The sequence below is a fragment of the Ranitomeya imitator genome, chromosome 6 (genome assembly GCF_032444005.1).
Source record: "Ranitomeya imitator isolate aRanImi1 chromosome 6, aRanImi1.pri, whole genome shotgun sequence".
NCBI lineage: Eukaryota > Metazoa > Chordata > Amphibia > Anura > Dendrobatidae > Ranitomeya > Ranitomeya imitator.
The window spans coordinates 268,039,324-268,063,290 of NC_091287.1; the positions used below are offsets into that span (position 1 = coordinate 268,039,324).

Genomic DNA, 23,967 nt, shown 5'->3' on the forward strand with positions numbered 1-23,967 from the left:
CGTTCCTAATCACGTCTGACCACTTTTAACTAACAACCCAGCATAGCCAGCCACTAGACTCTAAAACTTAACATTTAATATGTATACCTCTAAAATTATGTGTACTTTAAAAACAATTTGGTGCTCATGTTTAAACGTGCACTAGACAAGAAAAATGGCATGATCTCACCCAATTGTTGTCTCTCTTCTTGTTACAGATTCTTGTGCTTATTGAGAGCACGGCTGGGACGGAGACCAATAGACCTTTTCCAATGGGGGGGAGAAAAAAAAAAAAAAAAAAAAAATATATATATATATATATATATATATATATATATAGGTAGGTGGGGGGGAAGGGTTTGAAGCTATCTTCCCTGTCGTGCCCCGTGTATAAGACTCCCGCCCTAACAAGGGCAGTCCCCAAGTTTGAGCCTACTTAGTGAAGCCCTTTAGTTAGTATAACCACCCTGGATGATATGTCCTCTTTCTCTTCCCAACGCGTTTCCCTCCCCGTTACGGGGGTTCATCAGGGGAATAAAATGTCCAGGTTAAATGTCCAGGTTAGTGGAGGTATTCTGCAGTGGCAGACATAACCTCATTCAGCGGCGTCCTCCATGTGAGGATAAGGCAGTCCCTCTCTTGTCCAATCTGGTTATCATTAAATAAGGGAGGGGGAGGCACCTAGATTCCAATCTGTCATCACTTCCTTTCAACTTGTGTCAATCATACACTTGGTTCAAATGTTTCAAACCTATCAAAAAGATCTAATATTGCATTCAGAAGAGTTTTTCAGTACTTTAAGCGATCTATAAATACTCTTTAATTGGTTTCAAGGCCCTTTTTACCATTGAGCGTCCCTCAATAACACCTCTGTGCAATGGTGCATTTGCGCTCATTCACTTAGTTCAAATGTTTCAACACCTATCAAAAAGATCTGATATTGTGTTCAGAATAGTGTTAGGAATACTCTTTAATTGGTTTCAAGGCCCTTTTTACCACTGAGCGTCCCTCAATAACACCTCTGTGCAATGGTGCATTTGCGCTCATACACTTAGTTCAGATGTTTCAACACCTATCAAAAAGATCTGATATTGTGCTCAGAATAGTTTATCCGGTATTTTAAATGGTTTCAAGGCCCTTTTTACCATTGAGCGTCCCTCAATAACAACTCTGTGCAATAGTGCATCTGCGCATGTTCCCTTAAGCCGGCGGCTCCTTAATCCTATCCTGGATATCCCAGGCTATTGCATTATCTTTGCGCTCTTAGGGCAACTTGGTACATGTTCCCATTGTACTTTATCTGTCACCAATGTCCCCCGTTCCTTTTTATGTGCCTAGATATACACATCCGTGTATTAGAGCCACCGCGCATACATACTCTTAGCCTATTCGGCTCCTCTATCACCTGACTTCAGGTCCTGGTCGGTGTTATCTGAATGCGCTTACCGGCACATGCGCCCCTGAATTAATCAGCTAGTTTATGAGCGCAGTTCCTAGTTCGTCTTCTGCGCCGGCCATCTCTTGCGCCTGCGTTTTATCCTTTACCCTGTGACATTAAGACTCCTCAACAGGGAGAAAGGTACATAATTTGGGATCTATATGCGCTCTACATAGTACTTACTACGCTTTTAATTATTTAAGTAGACTGAGTCCCTACACTAGAGACACAGTAGAAGTCTCGGTATTCTGATTTCCCTACTCTGACATGCAATATCATTTTATAGTCATTTCTATATCATATTCATGTACCTCCCTTATCCCAAGTATACATATATACATGATCCTTTCACCTTGTAGCGTGGCTGTTCACACATTATCTATCAATGCCCCACATTAATGTTCACTAGTGTCATGGTGAAAGATACCCTTATAAGCTGCCAAATTGCAGCCAGGGTTTTCTTTTAATGGTTAATCATTTAACCTCTTACAAAGGTCATTTACCATGACCCAGTAAACACCCCCTCCCCCCACACACCAAGACACTTAATTTTATTTAGACGCTTATATGTTCACTGAGGATGGAGGAATTACAAAAAACAACTGAAATTCAGCTGTTCATTAAGCCCCGAGGGCCATTGGGTATCCAGTCGATAAATCCACCGACATTCTTTTTGCAAGATTATTTTGTCATAATTTCCACCTCTTATTGGCGGTTTCACTCGGTCTATACCCATAAAGTTAACCATTTTGCTGTCACCGTCATGACAGCTGTTCACATGTTTCGCTAATGGTGTATCCCTGTTATTCCTTATGTCCCCCAAATGTTCCCCCACCCTCCGTCTAAATTCTCTGATTGTTTTTCCCACATATGATTTACCACAATTGCATGAGGCCTTATAAATTACCCCTGTTGTTTTACAGTTGATAAATTGTTCAATTGTAAATTTCTCTTTTGTGATGTCATTCTCAAAGTCCTTTCCTGGCCGTATGTGGTTACAAGCCACACATAGTCCACATCTGTAGCAACCCTTTGGTTTTTCTGGTAGCCATGTTGCCCCTCCTTTTGGTTTACTCAGATGACTGTGCACCAGTCTATCCTTAAGCGAACGACCCTTCTTATACGTGATGTATGTGATGTACGTGATGTACCTCAGTGTCTGGGCAGGAGGATAGAAAACCGGCCATAACAACCACAATTAATCAATATATGAATTCAGCAGGAAAAAAGAAAGAAACCAGAACGTATCGTTCCTAATCACGTCTGACCACTTTTAACTAACAACCCAGCATAGCCAGCCACTAGACTATCATTCGCTTTATTACCACTTTCGATAATGGGGCATCAGCGGTACGAGAGGTCTTAAAAAGACACTGGAATGTTCTCCAAATGGACCAACAACTGGCTAAGGTCATAGGAACGACACCCCAAATCACATATAAGAAGGGTCGCCCTAAGAGCGCAAAGATAATGCAATAGCCTGGGATATCCAGGATAGGATTAAGGAGCCGCCGGCTTAAGGGAACATGCGCAGATGCACTATTGCACAGAGTTGTTATTGAGGGACGCTCAATGGTAAAAAGGGCCTTGAAACCATTTAAAATACCGGATAAACTATTCTGAACACAATATCAGATCTTTTTGATAGGTGTTGAAACATCTGAACTAAGTGTATGAGCGCAAATGCACCATTGCACAGAGGTGTTATTGAGGGACGCTCAATGGTAAAAAGGGCCTTGAAACCAATTAAAGAGTATTTATAGATCGCTTAAAGTACTGAAAAACTCTTCTGAATGCAATATTAGATCTTTTTGATAGGTTTGAAACATTTGAACCAAGTGTATGATTGACACAAGTTGAAAGGAAGTGATGACAGATTGGAATCTAGGTGCCTCCCCCTCCCTTATTTAATGATAACCAGATTGGACAAGAGAGGGACTGCCTTATCCTCACATGGAGGACGCCGCTGAATGAGGTTGTCTGCCACTGCAGAATACCTCCACTAACCTGGACATTTAACCTGGACATTTTATTCCCCTGATGAACCCCCGTAACGGGGAGGGAAACGCGTTGGGAAGAGAAAGAGGACATATCATCCAGGGTGGTTATACTAACTAAAGGGCTTCACTAAGTAGGCTCAAACTTGGGGACTGCCCTTGTTAGGGCGGGAGTCTTATACACGGGGCACGACAGGGAAGATAGCTTCAAACCCTCCCCCCCCACCTACCTATATATATATATATATATATATATATATATATTTATTTTTTTTATTTTTTTTTTTCTCCCCCCCATTGGAAAAGGTCTATTGGTCTCCGTCCCAGCCGTGCTCTCAATAAGCACAAGAATCTGTAACAAGAAGAGAGACAGCAATTGGGTGAGATCATGCCATTTTTCTTGTCTAGTGCACGTTTAAACATGAGCACCAAATTGTTTTTAAAGTACACATAATTTTAGAGGTATACATATTAAATGTTAAGTTTTAGAGTCTAGTGGCTGGCTATGCTGGGTTGTCATTCAAAATGCTGCTAGAATGTGTGCCAAATTGAATAGGAGGCACATGTTTTTCAATGAATTTGGTGAACTTTATTCCAGCAGACCCTGGATCAAGACTGGCACACTAAATGTATGTAGTGTATAGCTATGTACCTGCACCAGAATTGTCTTCTCTTTTCGATACCATTTACAGTTGTTCTAGCTCACTTGTGTGCATGTGTACTGGTCCCTGTCCCTTTTCTTCCTTCTTCAGCCACTAGGTGGCACAACACCTCTGTTGTGGGTGATGCAAGACAGCATTAATCCTGTGTTTTTCCAGGGACTATTGTCTAGTCTTTTGATTACTCTGACTTTCACTGCCAGTCAATGAGTTTTGCTACCTGACTTGTGCTTTAGTCCTTGATCCTGCTGTTTTCTTGATTAGTCCTGTTTTCCTCCTGTTTTCTGACTTCAGATGGAATTTTGACCATTCTCTTGTCTTATAATTTTGCTCCTGTTGTGATCTCACTCAGCTACCTGACTATATTTCTTAGAAGTTCATGTCACCGAACAGCAGTAGACTTTGTGCCCTTTTCCAGAGACCCTTGTGTAAGTCCAGATCCTCATAAAGGGTGAAGGCCCTGGAAACCCCTGGACTCTGGGAAGTGTGGTAACTTGCACCAAGCCTGTATGTAGTTGCCTTTTTGGAGCTGCCAGGTGACCGCAAACAGTGCTTGTGTGTTTGTACTCTACAGAATCCAAAGAACACAGCTATTTTGGGCCTTAACGGGAACATGTCACCATTTTTGTGTTATACCAGCTAAAAATATGATCTTACTAAACATTTGCTGACTCTCCCTGTATAGCCCTGAAACACCTTTTTGATTTTTCCCACGCTGTATTCTAATCGGGTCTGTCTGGTCCGATAGCCTTGGCTTCGGTCCACTCCACCCCTCCCCTGGCTGCTGCTTGCTGTCCTGCGTCATCCTATTCACCATGAGATATGTTGTGCCTGTGCAGACAAATAGTGTCTTACGCTTGCAAATTATGTTTTGCCCAGGCGCAAACAAAATCAAAAAGCAGAAGTGCTCATGCGCCGGCAAATGTATTTCCAGTTCATGTACTGGAACTACTTCTATGTACCGGAAATACGTTTGCCGGCCCTTTAAGGATACTTTTGTTTGCTTTTTCCATTCTAATAATACATGTTATACGTTATCATTTATAACCTCATTACAATCCTGAGAAGACACTATTCTTGACTTATCTTTATACGTTTGTAATGCTCTAAGTGTTACAAAAATATACAGTATAACTTATGGACAGGAGACATCATAATTTCATTTCCACAACGTACATCTCTCTTTAATGTACCATGAAATGATCTGTTCAAATAGTTTTAGGTCAAACATGCATTCCTAAAATATTCCACCCCTACAAATTTTTTATTTTTCAATTTAATGTCTTAAAACTGGCTATATTCAGTCTGCCTAAATAAAGGGAATCTATCTGCTTCCAACCACTACTATAGAGGTATAAATATAATTTCCTTTATTCTTTTAAGGTGTGTTTCTATACCAATTTTTCTTCAATCAACTTTTATCCATTATTTGTGGGAGTATATTGTAATATTGTAACCCATGGAAAATGTTGACTCTTAAAGGAAACATTTTCTGGTGAATCTGTTGGGGTGTACTCATCTATGCTGAGGTCTGTTAAGAACAAAATTATTTTGACATTTCTTTTGTTCATTGAAATTAGGTTTTTCAGTTGCTCACTTTACCATTGGTATATAAAATCAAGCATCCAGCTATGCAGGCTGCCTTTAGAAATATTTGTGAAAGAATGGGTCATTCTAAAGAGCTCACTGACCACGGCAGAGTAATAGGATGCCACTATCGTTATAAGTCAAGTTGGTGAAATTTCTCCTCTCCTATATGTTCACCGATCAACTATGAGTAGTATCATTGAAAGTGGAAGTATTTAAATGTCATAGCAAAACTAACTTCACCATGAAGTGGCAGTCAATGTAAAGTTTTAGAATGGGGTCTTTGATTGCTGAAGCACAAAGTGCATAAAAGTCGCCAATGTTCTACTGACCCAATAATTGCAGTTTAAAAAATCTAATGGCATTAACATGAGCACAAAACCATGAGCAGGGAGATTTATGGCATGGGCTTCCATGGCCGAGCAGTTGCATGCCAGACTAGGGAATATCATAAAAGCTTTTGTACATATAATGTGTAAGTGTCCCGATGTATTTGTCCCAAAAGTTTATAAAGAATTAAAGTGACATTAAAACACATAATCTCTTCATAAAACTGCCATTCATATTTCTTTTCTGTAATCGCCCCCTCCTCAGTATGATCATTTCTCAAGGGATTTTCAACTTTATTGCTGTGTTGTTGCCAAAGGCAAATCTCACCTGTTCTGCATGCTGGAATCTCCGAGCATAAATATTCAACACTTACCTTCTTTACATTAATATGTGTTCTATGTTAGTAAAAAAAAAATCTGCTTTCGTTGCACAATTTATTATACTCTATATTATTAATCTCTATGAATAAGTTATTTTTATTATAACAGTATTGCTTTTACTGCTACATTTTGCTGTCTATCAATCAGCTCTAATCGTTGGCGCCCCAGAAGTTGCAGTAATGCTGCTTTAAACAAGGTATGGGCTGATTTTCTATGTTCAGGATGACGCGACGTGCAGGTGAGTGCAATCGCCGCTATTTCCGGGTGGATGTATATTTAACTTGTGCCCTCTGCAATCGGGTACATCCCCTGAGGAAGGTAGTCGCCGAAACGCGCGTCGGGGTGGACGGGAACAGCGTGCATGTGCATCGTGACCTTTCACTTTGGTATGTATATGGACTAACTTTGTATTTACAATTAAGGTCACATGGATCCATGACAGTTGTCCTATACTATGCTAAATGTGCAGGATGCAATTATATGCCTAATATGGGTTTTTGGATCACTGTCTACAGTTAGTCACGTGCACCCTGACCTGTCCTTTTGGTATGTGTTGGGTTTGACGGAGGGGATTTTCCCGCCTGTTATGTTTTATACCTGTCATTACATTATATAATAAAGTTTTTTCACGTTTATATATAATTTTGGACTTTTTGACTGCTTTTTTCTTCTCGAGTATATTCTACATGTATTTGCAGTTGTCCAAATATGTTCCTATTCTGTCTTAGTAAATACTATGGTCATATAAAAGTGATTAAGCAATAAGAAAGATTATGTATTCCATTGATTATTCGTCATTATGTACCAGTCAACTTATTGCTATAAACATAAGGTGTTTCTAAAATGCACATTTTTTCCCATCACCACCTTGATTTACAATACAAGCTATATATGATATATATGACTCACTTCTGCAACCCTGTTTGAGTAATGGAAATTTTCTTGTTTCCAATAAGATGGGATCCAAGAAGTATCGTTTCTCCTTGCGGAGAGTGACATGTTAAGCATGTCGAGGTGAGGAGACTTAAAGCCACAATGCTCCTCTGGGAAACATGCAAACCGTCTCTTCAGAGATTTGAGATTCTGGTTTGGCTATTATCCTAGTCATGTGACAAGGCTCATTAAAGGGTCGACATTGACTGTTAGGATTGCTACTTCCAATAGGTTGCACTGGAGTTTTGGTCCTCTTCCTCTCTGAAGAGACGGTTTCCAATAAGTTGAGGATTTATAAATCTTTGGCTATCAGATTAAGGGGAGGGAGCACTTTGTAGTTACCTTCAAACAAATGAGTTACACAGAGGTCATCATAATCTAAAAGATAACATGTTGTGATAAGGGAATACTTAAAGGGGTTGTCTACTACTCAGACAAACCCTTCTCAATCTCTGTGTTTCCACTGTTGTGAATTCTGTGGCTGAGTTCACTTCTGTGGTCACAAGTGGTATTGCAGTCTCTGGGCTTCCTCCCTCAGGTGTTTTGGTGAGGTCGTTGGCTGCCTTGCTATTTAGCTCCACCTGAGTCTGTCTTCCTTGCTCTTTGTCAATGTTCCAGTGTTGGATCTGAGCTACTGCATCTTTCCTTGGGCCTGCTGCTCTGCTAGATAAGTGCTTCTAGTTTGTTTTCTGTATTTTCTGTCCAGCTTGTTATTTTCTTTTGCTGGAAGCTCTGAGAAGCAAAGGGTGCACCGCCGTGCTGTTAGTTCGGCACGGTGGGTCTTTTTGCCCCTTTGCGTGGTTTTCGTTTTAGGGTTTTTTGTAGACTGCATAGTTCTCTTTGCTATCCTCGCTCTGTCTAGAATATCGGGCCTCACTTTGCTGAATCTATTTCATTCCTACGTTTGTCTTTTCATCTTGCTAACAGTCATTATATGTGGGGGGCTGCCTATTCCTTTGGGGTATTTCTCTGAGGTAAGTCAGGCTTGTATTTCTATCTTCAGGCCAGTCAGCTCCTCAGGCAGTGCCGAGTTGCATAGGTAGTTGATAGGCGCAATCCACTGCTGCTTCCAGTTGTGTGAGGATAGATCAGGTACTGCAGTCTACAGAGATTCCACGTCTCAGAGCTCGTCCTATTGTTTTTGGTTATTGCCAGATCTCTGTATGTGCGCTGATTACTGCACGCTGTGTTGCCTGATTGCCAGCCATAACAGTACAAGGAGCCCTTCAATGATTTCCAATAGAGGGAAAAAAGAAATCCTGACATCATTTTTTTTTCTTAGCTCTGTCTTCAGTCTTTTTTTTCCCCTAGACATTAGAGTGCTTCAGGACACAGCTGTGGACATGGATATTCAGGCTCTGTGCTCCTCAATGGATAATCTCGTTGTAAATGTACAAAAGATTCAAGATACTATTGATCAGAAATCGATGCTAGAACCAAGAATTCCGATTCCTGATTTGTTTTTTGGTGACAGAACTAAGTTCCTGAGCTTCAGAAATAATTGTAAGCTATTTTTGGCCTTGAAACCTCATTCTTCTGGTAATCCTATTCAACAGGTTTTGATTATTATTTCTTTTTTGCGCGGCGACCCACAGGACTGGGCGTTTTCTCTTGCACCAGGAGATTCTGCATTGAGTAATGTTGATGCATTTTTCCAGGCGCTGGGATTGCTTTACGATGAGCCTAATTCAGTGGATCAAGCTGAGAAAAATCTGCTGGCTTTATGCCAGGGTCAGGATGATGTAGAAGTATATTGTCAGAAATTTAGAAAATGGTCAGTACTCACTCTGTGGAATGAATCTGCACTAGCGGCTTTGTTCAGAAAGGGTCTCTCTGAAGCTCTTAAGGATGTAATGGTGGGATTTCCTATGCCTGCTGGTTTGAATGAGTCTATGTCCTTGGCCATTCAGATCGGTCGTCGCTTGCGCGAGCGTAAATCTGTGCACCATCTGGCGGTATTGTCTGAGAGTAAGCCTGAGCCTATGCAGTGCGACAGGACTATGACTAAAGTAGAACGGCACGAACACAGACGTCTGAACAGACTGTGTTTCTATTGTGGTGATTCTACTCATGCTATTTCTAATTGTCCTAAACGCACTAGGCGGTTCGATAGCTCTGCCGTTATTGGTACTGTACAGTCCAAATTCCTTTTGTCCATTACCTTAATGTGCTCTTTGTCATCATATTCTGTCATGGCGTTTGTGGATTCAGGCGCTGCCCTGAATCTGATGGATTTGGATTATGCTAAACGTTGTGGATTTTTCTTGGAGCCTTTGCGGTGTCCTATTCCGTTGAGAGGAATTGATGCTACACCTCTGGCCAAGAATAAGCCTCAGTACTGGGCCCAGCTGACCATGTGCATGGCTCCTGCACATCAGGAAGTTATTCGCTTTTTGGTACTGCATAATTTGCATGATGTGGTCGTGTTGGGGTTGCCATGGCTACAAACCCATAATCCAGTATTGGATTGGAACTCTATGTCGGTAACCAGCTGGGGTTGTCAGGGAGTACATGGTGATGTTCCATTTTTGTCTATTTCGTCATCCATTCCTTCTGACATCCCAGAGTTCTTGTCGGACTTTCAGGATGTATTTGAAGAGTCCAAGTCTGATGCCCTTCCTCCGCATAGGAATTGTGATTGTGCTATCGATTTGATTCCTGGTAGTAAATTCCCTAAGGGTCGTTTATTTAATTTGTCCGTACCTGAACACACCGCTATGCGCAGTTATGTGAAGGAGTCCCTGGAGAAGGGACATATTCGCCCATCGTCGTCACCATTGGGAGCAGGGTTCTTTTTTGTAGCCAAGAAGGATGGTTCGCTAAGACCGTGTATTGATTACCGCCTTCTTAATAAGATCACTGTTAAGTTTCAGTATCCCTTGCCATTGATTTCTGACTTGTTTGCTCGGATTAAGGGGGCTAGTTGGTTTACTAAGATTGATCTTCGTGGTGCGTATAATCTGGTGAGAATCAGGCAGGGAGATGAATGGAAAACGGCATTTAATACGCCCGAGGGTCATTTTGAGTATCTGGTGATGCCGTTCGGACTTGCCAATGCTCCATCTGTTTTTCAGTCTTTTATGCATGACATTTTCCGTGAGTATCTGGATAAATTCTTGATTGTTTACTTGGATGACATTTTGATCTTCTCAGATGATTGGGAGTCTCATGTGAAGCAAGTCAGAATGGTTTTCCAGGTACTGCGTGCTAATTCCTTGTTCGTGAAGGGATCAAAGTGTCTCTTCGGTGTGCAGAAAGTTTCATTTTTGGGGTTCATCTTTTCCCCTTCTACTATCGAGATGGATCCGGTTAAGGTTCAGGCCATCCAGGATTGGACTCAGCCGACATCTCTAAAAAGTTTGCAGAAATTCCTGGGCTTTGCTAGTTTTTATCGTCGCTTCATCTGTAATTTTTCTAGCATTGCCAGACCATTGACCGATTTGACCAAGAAGGGTGCTGATTTGGTTAATTGGTCTTCTGCTGCCGTGGAAGCTTTTCAGGAGTTGAAGCGTCGTTTTTGCTGTGCCCCTGTGTTGTGTCAACCTGATGTTTCTCTTCCGTTCCAGGTCGAGGTTGATGCTTCTGAGATTGGTGCAGGGGCGGTTTTGTCACAGAGAGGTTCTGGTTGCTCAGTGTTCAAACCATGTGCTTTCTTTTCCAGGAAATTTTCTGCTGCTGAGCGTAATTATGATGTGGGCAACCGAGAGTTGCTGGCCATGAAGTGGGCATTCGAGGAGTGGCGTCATTGGCTTGAGGGTGCTAAGCATCGCGTGGTGGTTTTGACTGATCATAAGAACCTTACTTATCTTGAGTCTGCCAAGCGCTTGAATCCTAGACAGGCCCGTTGGTTGTTATTTTTTGCTCGTTTTGATTTTGTGATTTCATACCTTCCGGGCTCTAAAAATGTGAAGGCGGATGCTCTGTCTAGGAGTTTTGTGCCCGACTCTCCGGGGTTATCTGAGCCGGCGAGTATCCTCAAGGAAGGAGTCATTGTGTCTGCCATCTCCCCTGATTTGCGGAGAGTGTTGCAGAAATTTCAGGCTAATAAACCTGATCGTTGTCCGGCCGAGAAACTGTTCGTCCCTGATAGGTGGACTAGTAAAGTTATCTCTGAACTTCATTGTTCGGTGCTGGCCGGTCATCCAGGAATCTTTGGTACCAGGGAGTTGGTTGCTAGATCCTTCTGGTGGCCATCTCTGTCACGGGATGTGCGTGCTTTTGTGCAGTCCTGTGGAATTTGTGCTAGGGCTAAGCCCTGCTGTTCACGTGCCAGTGGGTTGCTTTTGCCCTTGCCGGTCCCGAAGAGGCCTTGGACACATATTTCGATGGATTTTATTTCTGACCTTCCCGTTTCTCAAAAGATGTCTGTCATTTGGGTGGTCTGTGATCGCTTTTCTAAAATGGTCCATCTGGTGCCCTTGGTTAAATTGCCTTCCTCCTCTGATTTGGTGCCTTTGTTCTTCCAGCATGTGGTTCGTTTACATGGCATTCCTGAGAATATTGTTTCTGACAGAGGTTCCCAGTTTGTCTCGAGGTTCTGGCGAGCCTTTTGTGGTAGGTTGGGCATTGACCTATCTTTTTCCTCGGCCTTCCATCCTCAGACTAATGGCCAGACCGAACGAACCAATCAGACCTTGGAAACATATCTGAGATGTTTTGTTTCCGCTGACCAGGATGATTGGGTGTCATTTTTGCCGTTGGCTGAGTTCGCCCTTAATAATCGGGCCAGCTCGGCTACCTTGGTCTCTCCATTTTTCTGCAATTCTGGGTTCCATCCTCGTTTCTCTTCAGGACAGGTTGAGTCTTCGGACTGTCCTGGTGTGGATTATGTGGTGGACAGGTTGCAGCAGATCTGGACTCAGGTAGTGGACAATTTGACCTTGTCCCAGGAGAAGGCTCAGCTTTTCGCTAATCGCAGACGCCGTGTGGGACCCCGACTTCGTGTTGGGGATCTGGTTTGGTTATCTTCTCGTCATATACCTATGAAGGTTTCCTCTCCTAAATTTAAACCTCGTTTTATTGGTCCGTATAGGATTTCTGAGATTCTCAATCCGGTGTCTTTTCGTCTGACCCTCCCAGACTCCTTTTCCATACATAATGTATTCCATAGGTCGTTGTTGAGGAGATACGTGGCACCTATGGTTCCATCTGTGGAGCCTCCTGCCCCTGTTTTGGTGGAGGGGGAATTGGAGTATATTGTGGAGAAGATTTTGGATTCTCGTGTCTCTAGACGGAAACTCCAGTATCTGGTCAAATGGAAGGGTTATGCTCAGGAAGATAATTCCTGGGTTTTTGCCTCTGATGTCCATGCCCCAGATCTTGTTCGTGCCTTTCATGTGGCTCATCCTGGTCGGCCTGGGGGTTCTGGTGAGGGTTCGGTGACCCCTCCTCAAGGGGGGGGTACTGTTGTGAATTCTGTGGCTGAGTTCACTTCTGTGGTCACAAGTGGTATTGCAGTCTCTGGGCTTCCTCCCTCAGGTGTTTTGGTGAGCTCGTTGGCTGCCTTGCTATTTAGCTCCACCTGAGTCTGTCTTCCTTGCTCCTTGTCAATGTTCCAGTGTTGGATCTGAGCTACTGCATCTTTCCTTGGGCCTGCTGCTCTGCTAGATAAGTGCTTCTAGTTTGTTTTCTGTATTTTCTGTCCAGCTTGTTATTTTCTTTTGCTGGAAGCTCTGAGAAGCAAAGGGGTGCACCGCCGTGCTGTTAGTTCGGCACGGTGGGTCTTTTTGCCCCTTTGCGTGGTTTTCGTTTTAGGGTTTTTTGTAGACTGCATAGTTCTCTTTGCTATCCTCGCTCTGTCTAGAATATCGGGCCTCACTTTGCTGAATCTATTTCATTCCTACGTTTGTCTTTTCATCTTGCTAACAGTCATTATATGTGGGGGGCTGCCTATTCCTTTGGGGTATTTCTCTGAGGTAAGTCAGGCTTGTATTTCTATCTTCAGGCCAGTCAGCTCCTCAGGCAGTGCCGAGTTGCATAGGTAGTTGATAGGCGCAATCCACTGCTGCTTCCAGTTGTGTGAGGATAGATCAGGTACTGCAGTCTACAGAGATTCCACGTCTCAGAGCTCGTCCTATTGTTTTTGGTTATTGCCAGATCTCTGTATGTGCGCTGATTACTGCACGCTGTGTTGCCTGATTGCCAGCCATAACATTCCACCAAGTGAAATAATAACACTTATAGCCATATCCGATGCTGGCACCATTCCAGCAGTGTCAGCACTGACTTTCCAAGGGCTCACTTAACATACCAGTGATCCCTGCAGCCAATCAGCAACTGCTTCACTATCCCCTCTGTCAAACAAATCAGACATTTAGAGGAACAGAGGGAGCAGATGCATCTCAGTTCCTCCAGATACTTTTACTTTGTTTGAAAGAGGGACAGTGAAATGAATGCTGGTTTGCCACAGGGATCACATGACAATGACAAACAAGCACCAGGAGAGCCAGTTCTGACCCCACTGAATCAGTGCCAGCACTGGAGATAAGTATACGTGTTAATATGTTATTCGGAGGAAACCTAGTGATTAAGAAGGGGTTGTCTGAGTAGAGGACAACCTCTTTATTCTTCCATTTTTCAAATGTTTAAAATCAAACAGAAGAGGAAATAGTATAAAATAACTTATACTACCCCACTTACTCCCTGACTAACTCAACCCTTTTCCGACATCGGAGTAACAGTGCGCCAATATTGGACTCCCTCCCTGTGATGTGGGCTCTGGCCGTGATCCCACACCTTTCCCAACACATGTCAGCTGTTTTGAACAGCTGACATGTGCCCAGAACAGCTGTGGGTGGAATCGCGATCCTCCTGTGTCTATTAGCCCATTAAATGCTGCTGTCAAACCCTGACATTTAACATGCACTTCCGGAAATATACCCATTGGTGACTCCTGTCAGGTGATTGCAGGTCATCGATGGGTTGGCATAACAACCAGAGGTTTCCTGGAGATCTCTATGGTTAATCACTGCGGGATTGCTATGAGCACTGCCCGGTGGTCAGCGCTCCTAGCACGTAAGGTATTCTGCTACATACAGGCGATCTGCTCATTGCCTCTATGTTCAAGAGCCGATCGGGTTGAGGCAGCTTCTAGTCTCCCATGGAGACTATTGAAGCATGCCAAAAATAAAAAAAAATGTTTTTAAAAATAAAAAAAATAACATCTCAAATCATCCCCCTTTCTTCCAATTGAAAAAAAAAAATAGATATTTGGAACAGCCACATTCAGAGTCACCAGATCTATCAATAAAACAATAGAACTAACCAGATCGCTATACTGAAAAAAAATTCAAAACGTTTTTTGGGTTGCTGTAACATTGCATTAAAAAGCAATAATGGGCTATCAGAAGAATGTATCTGCACCAAAACGGTATTATTAAAAACAATAACTCTGCGCACAAAAAAATAAGCTCTCACCCAACCCGAGATCATAAAAATTGGAGATGCTATGGGTATCGGAAAATAGCACAATTTTTTTTTTTTACAAAGGTTAGGCTTTTTTTCACCACTTGGATAAAAAAATCACCTATACATGTTTGGTGTCTATAAACTCATAATGACCTGGAGATTTATAATGGCAGGTAAGTTTTAGCATTTACTGAACATAGTAAAAAAGAAAAACAAAAAACATCTGTTCAATTGCACTTTTTTAGTTACTTCACCGCACTTGGAATTTACCCGTTTTCCAATGCAAGATATGTTTAAAAAAAATGATGTCGTTCAAAAGTACAACTGATACCTGCAAAAGACAAGCCTTCACATGGCCATATTAATGGAAAAATAAAAAAAGCTGTGGCTCTGGGAAGGAGGGGAGCAAAAAACGAAAACGCAAAACTGAAAACATCTCCAGTCGTGAAGGGGTTAACCTCTGCATCTATGGTTGTCCTTCATGGTTTAAAAGGTAAAAGACAACACAAATCCATCCAGATCATCCCATATCCTAAAAGGTTGACACAGATGAAAGGAAAAACCCTATGAAGCAGATGAAAAAAAATTTCTTACAGACTCTAGCCATCTATGGTCTCTGCTTAAGTTTATGCACACTTAACCACTGCAATGTCTGTCCTCAATGGTTCTGCTACCATAAGATAAAAAATATAGGTTTATTCTTTATGTAATAATATTTTTTTAAAGTCCAAAGTCCATTTAAATACATTTTGAAAAATATGTGCAAAATTGAAAATTTATGGTCCAATAGTTCTGAAATATCATTTTATTGTAATAATATTTAATGTAATAAAGCTTAATGCCGAACAAACAGCAATATTTTACTCACCAACTGGAGACATTTCAGGAACGCTGGCAACATAAGGGCCATCCAAAAACTTTGGTTCGTTATCATTAATGTCCTGAACTTTGACAATGAATTCAGATTCTGGCTCCACTGGTTTTCCTGTAACTATATCCACAGCTTGGGCACGTAATGTATAGAATGGTTTTTCTTCTCTATCCAGACTTCTAATAGCGTGTATATCACCTGTAGTATCATCAATTGTGAAAATTGTTCCAGCTCCATCACCTAAGAGGGTATATTTCACTGATCCTATACCTTTGTCCAAGTCAGAATGAAGCTATAAAACACAAAGGATACAACATATTTAATAACTTGAGTATTTTATAATCATCATTAACAGTGAATTGCTTATACATTGTGATTTGCTTATCCATGGTATAAATTGATTATAGCATTTGCAAGTTATCTAGGTTAGATGACGTTCTAGGATAAGATATGCATATGTAGGCTTTCTTAACCAGTTTTGTTCCACCCAGAACTTTTTGGTCCACTCTTCTAAAACTCCTAAACACAGAAAAGCTGCTTGCACAATACTGCAGCTATTGCAGGGGGGGGATCTAATTGTCAGATGAAGCTGGACTTCCCACAAAGAAGATAGAGTTGGTATATTATCATGTGTACCTTTTTAATTGATGAAAACATAGAGCGATTTGTGTATACAGTTTAGGAAACACTGTCAGGACTCCAACGTATAGACTCTATCACTATACTAATCGCTTGAATGCTAACTGCATGTAGAGAGCATGGGCTGCTTGGCCTTAAGGCTACTTTCACACTGGCGTTTTTTACAATACGTCGCAATGCGTCGTTTATGGCAAAAAACGCATCCTGCAAAGTTGTTTGCAGGATGCGTTTTTGCCCCATAGATTGACATTGGCGACGCATTGCGACGCTTTGCCACACGTCACAACCGTCGTGCGACGGTTGCGCCGTGTTGTGGCGGACCGCTGGGAGCAAAAAACGTTACATGTAACATTTTTTGCTCCTGACGGACCGCTTTTTCCGACCGCGCATGCGGGGCCGGAACTCCGCCCCCACCTCCCCGCACCTCAGAATGGGGCAGCGGATGCGCCGGAGAAATGCATCTGCTGCACCCGTTGTGCAGTGCGTCAAATGCTAGCATCGGAATCTCTGCCCGACGCATTGCGACGGGGAGATTCCGACGCTAGTGTGAAAGTAGCCTAAGAGACCCAGTCAACCCTGCTATGCAGGCAGAGATCGGAATTTCCACTGTAACTGGGGATAATTTAACAGCCCCAGTTATATGAAAATCAGCAATAAAACAATGTATTAACCCCCTAATGACCGCTAATACGTCTGTTTACTGACCTGAGATATAAGGGAACAGCATCCCCATACAGGTGACAATCCAGCAGCTGTCGGCTGTACACTATAGCGGACAACTTGCTGCATCAGCCACGATCACTGTTGGCACCGTCCATATCTGTTTAACTCCTTAGATGTTGCTGTCAATAGTGACTACATCATATAAAAGGTTAACAGTGTGGGGGCTTCCTCTTTAACACCATCAGTTCCCTAAGATCATGATTCTGTGGTCTTGATGTTTGCCATGGCAATTCACAGCCAAAGAGTGGCCTGTTCAGAAATCAGCAACATTTAACCCCTTTCCAGCGTCAGGCGTAAATTTTACGCCAACGTCAGACTCCCTACCTTTTGATGTGAGGTCCGGCGGTGAGCCCATATTTTTACCAGCACATGTCAGCAGTTTTGAACAGCAGACATTTGCTCAGAATAGCCAAGTATGGAATCATGATCCACCCGCGGCTATTAAACCCCTTAAATGCCGCTATCAAATGCTGGCAAATGCTCTCCCTTTTGGCCATCGGGCCTGAAATCCACCCACCGGTGTCCCCATCATGTGATTGTGGGTCACTACTTTGTTGGCATCACAACCAGAGGTCTCCTGGTCATCTATGGTTGTCACTGCATGATTGCTATGAGCGCCACTCAGTGGTCGGCACTTATAGCAAGTGAGCAATTCTACTACAAAGAGGCGATCTGATCATCGTCTCTATGTAGCACAGCCGATCAGGTTGTGACATCTACTTGTCACCCATGGAGAATATTAAAACATGCCAAAAGTAAAAAAAAAAGTTTTTAAAAATATAGTAAAAATAAAAATATATATAAAAGTTTTGCCCCATTCAAAAAAAAAATCAAACATACACATATTTGGTATTGCTGTGTTCAAAATCGCCCGATCTATCAAGCTATAAAAGGAATTAATCTTATTGGTAAACGGCATAGCGGAAAAAAAAGTAAAAACCCCAGAATTACTGTTTTTGGTAGCCGCAAAATTGCATTAAAATGCAATAACGGCCGATCAAAAGATCCTATACAAACCAAAATGATATAATTAAAAAGATCAGCTTGGCATGCAAAAAATAAGCTCTCACCCAGCCCCAAATCACAAAAAATGGAGATGCTACGGGTGTCAGAAAATGACACAATTTATTTTAACAAACTTTGGATTTTTTTTCACCACTTAAATAAAAAAGAACCTAAACATGTTTAGTGTCTATGAACTCGCAATGACCTGGAGAATCATGGCAGGTCAGACTTAGCATTTGGCGAACATCAAAAAAAAAAAAAACAGTTGTGGAATTATAATTTTTTTGCAATTTCACCGCACTTGCAATTTTTTCCTGTTTTCGAGTACACATTATGATAAAACCAATGGTGTCTTTGAAAAGTACAACTCATCCCACAATAAACAAGCCCTCACGTGGCCATATTGATTGAAAAATAAAAAGTTATGGCTCTGGGAAGAAGGGAAGCAAAAAACAGAAATGCAAAAACGAAAAAAAGGACTCCATCATGAAGGGATTTTTAATAGCCCTGTATGTAGTTTTACACATACTGGTTGACTACCTGCTCATGGAGCATTGCAAGACCACCCTATTTATTCCATTGATGGCTGGACCATAGAATGAAAGCAATTGTTGCCATCCACCTTTCATATATCTCCTGATTCCTCATAGATTGTAATCTTAGGAGCAGGGTCCTCACACCTGTTGTTATCTGCTCATTTATGTGGTTATTGGTATTCTGTAATATCTTTTATTGTGTGTGCAAGTCCCCTTCTAAGATGTAAATATGTTGGAACTATATAAATTAGATTAATATTATGTATCATGAAAAGAAGAGAAAAAAAATATTTGGATATCTGAACGTGAAATTTTTTTTGGAGCTCTTTAAAAAAAAAAATTGTCTGGTCTTAAACAGGTTAAGCTAACACACAAGAAAGATATCACAATGCTGAACGCTCATTCCGAAACTGTTGTCATCGTGATGTTTTTGTACTATTTGGAAAAATGTATCTGAAATTATAAAGAGTTATCTGGTAGGCTCAGTTGTAGCTGGAAGTGTGAAAGTCTCTCTCGCGATTTCTTTGCACAAATAGAGTTCCTTGTCCTATGGCTTGCATTAATCATGGGGTCAAAATGTTACAAAATCGATCAACAAACACTATAAGGGCAGTGGTTGGTATAAGCCAATTGATAAAATGGCCAATTCAATGTCTTTTGTCAATAAGGCAAATTATTATTTTTTTTCTTTTAAACATCACACATAGTTTGAAACAGAGTATACTTGTTTACCACCACACAATTCGCTTTTATCGTTTCCATTTTTTTAATGTTCATGATAACGGTTAAAATTTAAGAAATAATTTGATTAAACTAGGTTTCTGAGAAGAGTGAAAGCCTAAAAATATTTCCACTGCTTTTCTTTTGCAATGAAAAGCTCTGTCTGTAACGGCAACAATCACATTAGCATATGTATGTGTTAGAAACTCATTTGCAGAACAAATTAATATAAAACATGTAATTTGCTAATCCCACGATTTCATCTGCAGATTCTTCACACTTTTATTGCATTGAAAAATATAATTAACATACAAACTGTCACATATTTAGTTACTTAAATTAAATCAGCCAAAAGAAATTAAAGTCACATGACAGAGCTTTTTCGTATAACTTTTAACTCATTTGAAAGGATTTGGCAACCCTTTAAACCCTTAACAACCTTGGACGTGTGGTACAACCAAGGTCATCTCACGGCATTTGATACGTGCTCCGATGCTTAGCCCATATCTTTCCCAGCAAATGACAGCTGATCTGATCTAACAGCCGCAAATGGATCTTAAATCTGTTAATAAGTTAACTGCGGCTTCAATCTCTGGCAGTGGTATTTAACACACACCAGGTCACAAGACACGGCCATCAGCGCCTCTGTCACATGATTGTAGGGCGTTGATATGCTTTCATGATAGCTGGGGGTCTGTAGAAGACTCCCATGCCTGCCATTTTAAATGTCCCATGAACACTTGCAATTGGCCAGCGTTCATAGGAGATTGTGATTTATGCTGTATATAGCAGGGCTAAAGCCATGCTATGTGTAGCACAGGCAATCAGACAATAGCAACTTCAAGTGGAATATGGAAGGCAGTATAAAGTAAAAACAAAGGATTTAAAAATATTTTTTTAAAAAATTAAAAAGCACAAACGTGTTTTGTCCCATTCAAAATAAAACAATAATAATAATAAAATATATGTTCGACCTCCTTGCGTTCAGAAATGTCCGATCTATCAAAAATATAAAGAAAATTAATCCGATCGGTAAATAGCGTAATGATAAAAAAATTACAATCTCCAAAATAATTGTTTTTTGGCCGCTGCAAGATTGCAATAAAATGCAATAACGGCATAATGGTATAAATGAAAGGCACAAAAAATGAGCCCTCATCCAGCCTCCGATCATGAAAAATGGAGACGCTAGGGGTCTCGGAAATGGCAGAATTTTTTTTTCTTTCAAATTTCTAATCTAGCAATCTAATAATCTAACAACAATTTTTGTTTCTGACTCTGTTTAAGTAAGCTATTTACTTAGGAAAAATGAATATGCAGAGCTCAGTGGTAAGTCAACTTTAGAAGGGATCCTTTATCTGTGTTTCTGTAAGCATGACCAAAGGGAAAAAGAATATTTTCTGACATTTGTTTGATCATGGCTGTTTTGTACGCCAAAAACAAAATGTACTTGGGAGACAGACTGATCACACAGACTTTCCTTTTTGTGCCTTTTTCTTTTGGTGTATGTGTTAACATTGGTCATAAATTACATTTTATTGTAAATTATTATGTTGCTCTAAATAAAATATCTTGAAAACAGAGATTTCCTTTTTTCGATATTGCTTACTTTTACCACTTAAACAAACTAGATTTTGAAATCAAAGTCATAAAGTAAAATGAATATTCTACATATTAATGTCTGAATGGGAAATTCTTGAAACCTTGAAATTTTTCCTGTTTTTGAGTAAAAAGAAAAAGAAATAAAACTTGAAGGACTTATTTTTTTTTTCAACCTATTCAACCTAACAGGGTGGTCTGAGACTAATATTTATTTTATTCCTAAATTTATGTCTATTCAATGTCATAATCTAATATACTTTAATTAAAGAGTCGCTATCATTTCCTCACTATGCAGTCTAATGGCATTATTTTATTTTTTGCGTACTTCATTTTTTATGACATTTCATTTGAAATCCCCCAGTGCAATCTGTGATTTTCACACAGGAAAGCTACATTTCCCTGACGGCACACTGGGTGAACATTGTGTAGGCTGGGGCTGAGTCACACCCTGGCATGGCATATGTGCTCAAGACGCTGAGGAGCACACCGTGGCAGAGATACTTAAAGGAATTAGAGACTAGACAGATCTGTGGTTTTCTCTGCTGAACCTTCAACCAGGCATGGTTATGTTTAATAATGGGCGTACCCTGGTGGTGGCTGTGAAGCTGGGCAAGCTCACACGTGTTCCACACAGCCATTGTTAGGGTTGGCGGAACACATCGAGTATATATATATATATATATTGAGTAGCAGGTGCAATCGCAACCCGAGGTCCACCGTGCAGGAGAGAATCTGCTGCTATTAAAAAAAAGTACTATATCGCGGTATAAGCAAACTCTGTTACTTCACAGATTCGCTTGATAAAGAGAACAGTGTTCCCTGTTAACCTCACCGGTGAACAGCTACCTAATAGAGCTGACAGTGGTAATGCAGTCAGCATAGCACACACGAAACGCCTCACCGGAGGTGCCGGTATTCTAGGGGCTTATTTCAGCCGAACCCTGACCACATGCAAGCATGACAACACTGGCGCTGAGCTCATAACTTAGGTTAAAACTAGCGCATGGCTGTGCGGCCATACGAACCTCTATAGCTGCAGCAACTTCAGGACCTTTCTAGAGGACAAATGGGATCTGCTACAGTACCTGAGCAACTTCAGGACCTTCCTAGAGGACCAATGGGAGCAGCTGCAGTACCTGAGCATGTGACCCTCGACCTCCAATAAGACTTCTTACCCTGGGCATGCTCTGAAGGGGAAAAGCAAGACTTAGTCCCAGAAACGTCTGCTCGCCGCTGACCAGTACTGGCTACAATGGCTGAGCCTGGAAAGGCAGCAGTAATCATCCACGCTGTATCAGGCTGAGCCAGACGCTGGGATCAAAGTCTCCGCTGAGCAGGCTCCACTGTGGCTGGAGAAGAATGCGAGACTGCAGCGGAGATGGTTCAAGATTCACCCTGTGCAGAGACGGGAACTCGACTCCTAACATAACCCCCCTTCCTAGGGCCCCCCTCCTTGGACATCGCTGCACTCAAAGGCCGCAATGAGCTGCAGAGCTCGACTGTTCTCAGCAGATTCTCAAGACCTGTCCTCTGGACCATGACCCTTCCAGTCCACCAAATAAAATTTCTTGCCACGTACCACCTTGCACCCCAAAATAACGTTTACCTCGGAAAGCTGGGACATGTATACGGGCATCAAGAGGGACACATGAAAGGTGTCGGTGATACCTAGGCATGGAGGAAGGGCCAGATGGTAGACCACAGGGTTAACCTGTTTGAGGACCTTGAGAGACCCAGGTAGTGAGGTGCAAACTTATTGGACTCAACACGCAGCCTGATGTTACGGGAAGAGAGCCACACTAAGTTGCCAGAAGCAAAGGTCAGAGCGGGGCACCAAGGAGCATCGGCAGAGGATCTCATTCTCTCCTTGGAGGCCCGATTGGCATCCTGAGTATGGTCCCAAATGTCTCATGCCTCCACAGCCCAGTCTGCCACCCTGGAGTTGGCGGAAGACACGGACATGGGCACAGGGACACGTGGATGCTGGCAGTAATTAAGGAAGAATGGAGTCTGACCGGTGGAGTCGGATACGGTGTTGTTTAGCGCAAACTCTGCCCTCTCTACCAACCTATTCGTCTTGGGATGATATTCCGAGGAGAGATTCTACTCAATGCTGAGCAGATGACAAAGCTCTCTCCAGAATCGAGATGCAAACTGGGGACCCCGGTCACTGACAATTTTGTCTGGCATATCGTGTAGGCGAAAGATATGATTGATGAACAACGCTGCCAGCGCCTGTGCAGAAGGTAGCCCCGGAAGAGGCACCAAGTGCACCATTTTGGAAAAATGGTCGGTGATTACCCAAATAATGGTGCAGCTACGAGACTTGGGTAAGCCCACCACAGAATCCTTCCCAATCATCTCACAGGGACTGTCCGCCACCGGCAAGGGGTAAAGCAACCCAGCTGGCCGTTGCCGAGAAGACTTGTTCTTGGCGCAGGAGACACATGCCTGAACATAGTCTGCGACGTCACGGGCCATATGCGGCCACCAATATGTCCTCGCCAGTAGCTCAGATGTCCTTTTGGACCCAAAATGTCCACCCACCCTGGATGAGTGAGCCCAAGAGAGAACCTCTGGATGCAGACTGGATGGTACAAAAGTCTTGCCTGGAGGCACAAACTCTAGCAAATCCGGGGCCACAGTTCTCAGACTCTCGGTAGGGACAATAAGCCAAGGCTCCTCTTCCTCCTCCTCAGATGATACAATGGAGCGAGAGAGAGCATCGGCACAAATGTTCTTCTCCCTGGAAAGGAAATGGAGTGTGAAATGGAATCAGGAGAAGAACAAGGACCATCTGGCCTGGCAAGAATTTAACCGCTGGGCTGTTTGTAGGTAAACCAAATTCTTGTGGTCTGTGAATACTTGGAAAGGATAGCGAGCCCCCTCCAAAAGATGTCTCCACTTAGAGCAAATCCCTGTCGTCAATGGGATAATTCCTCTCCGCTGGGGTAAATGTCCTGGAAAAGAAGAAGCAAGGATGCTTCCGACCTTGAGCATCCTTTTGAAAGAGGACTGCTCCAACATCAATGGAAGAGGCATCCACCTCCATTATAAACGGCTTATCTATATCGGGGCGATGTAGGATGGGAGCGCTAGCAAAATGGGACTTAATAGAAATGATAGCCTTGGAGACCTCCCCAGACCACAATTTGTGATTT

General features: G+C 42.1%; 1 protein-coding gene across 1 annotated transcript in view; it reads right to left on the minus strand.

The window, feature by feature from the left end:
• Positions 1-23,967, minus strand: part of CDH12 (cadherin 12) — a 1,535,982-nt gene that overhangs the window by 285,491 nt on the left and 1,226,524 nt on the right. The window contains exon 6 of the mRNA XM_069730603.1: positions 15,579-15,873. Within this exon, the coding sequence (XP_069586704.1) occupies positions 15,579-15,873 (295 nt within the window). The remainder of the gene's footprint in view (positions 1-15,578; positions 15,874-23,967) is intronic.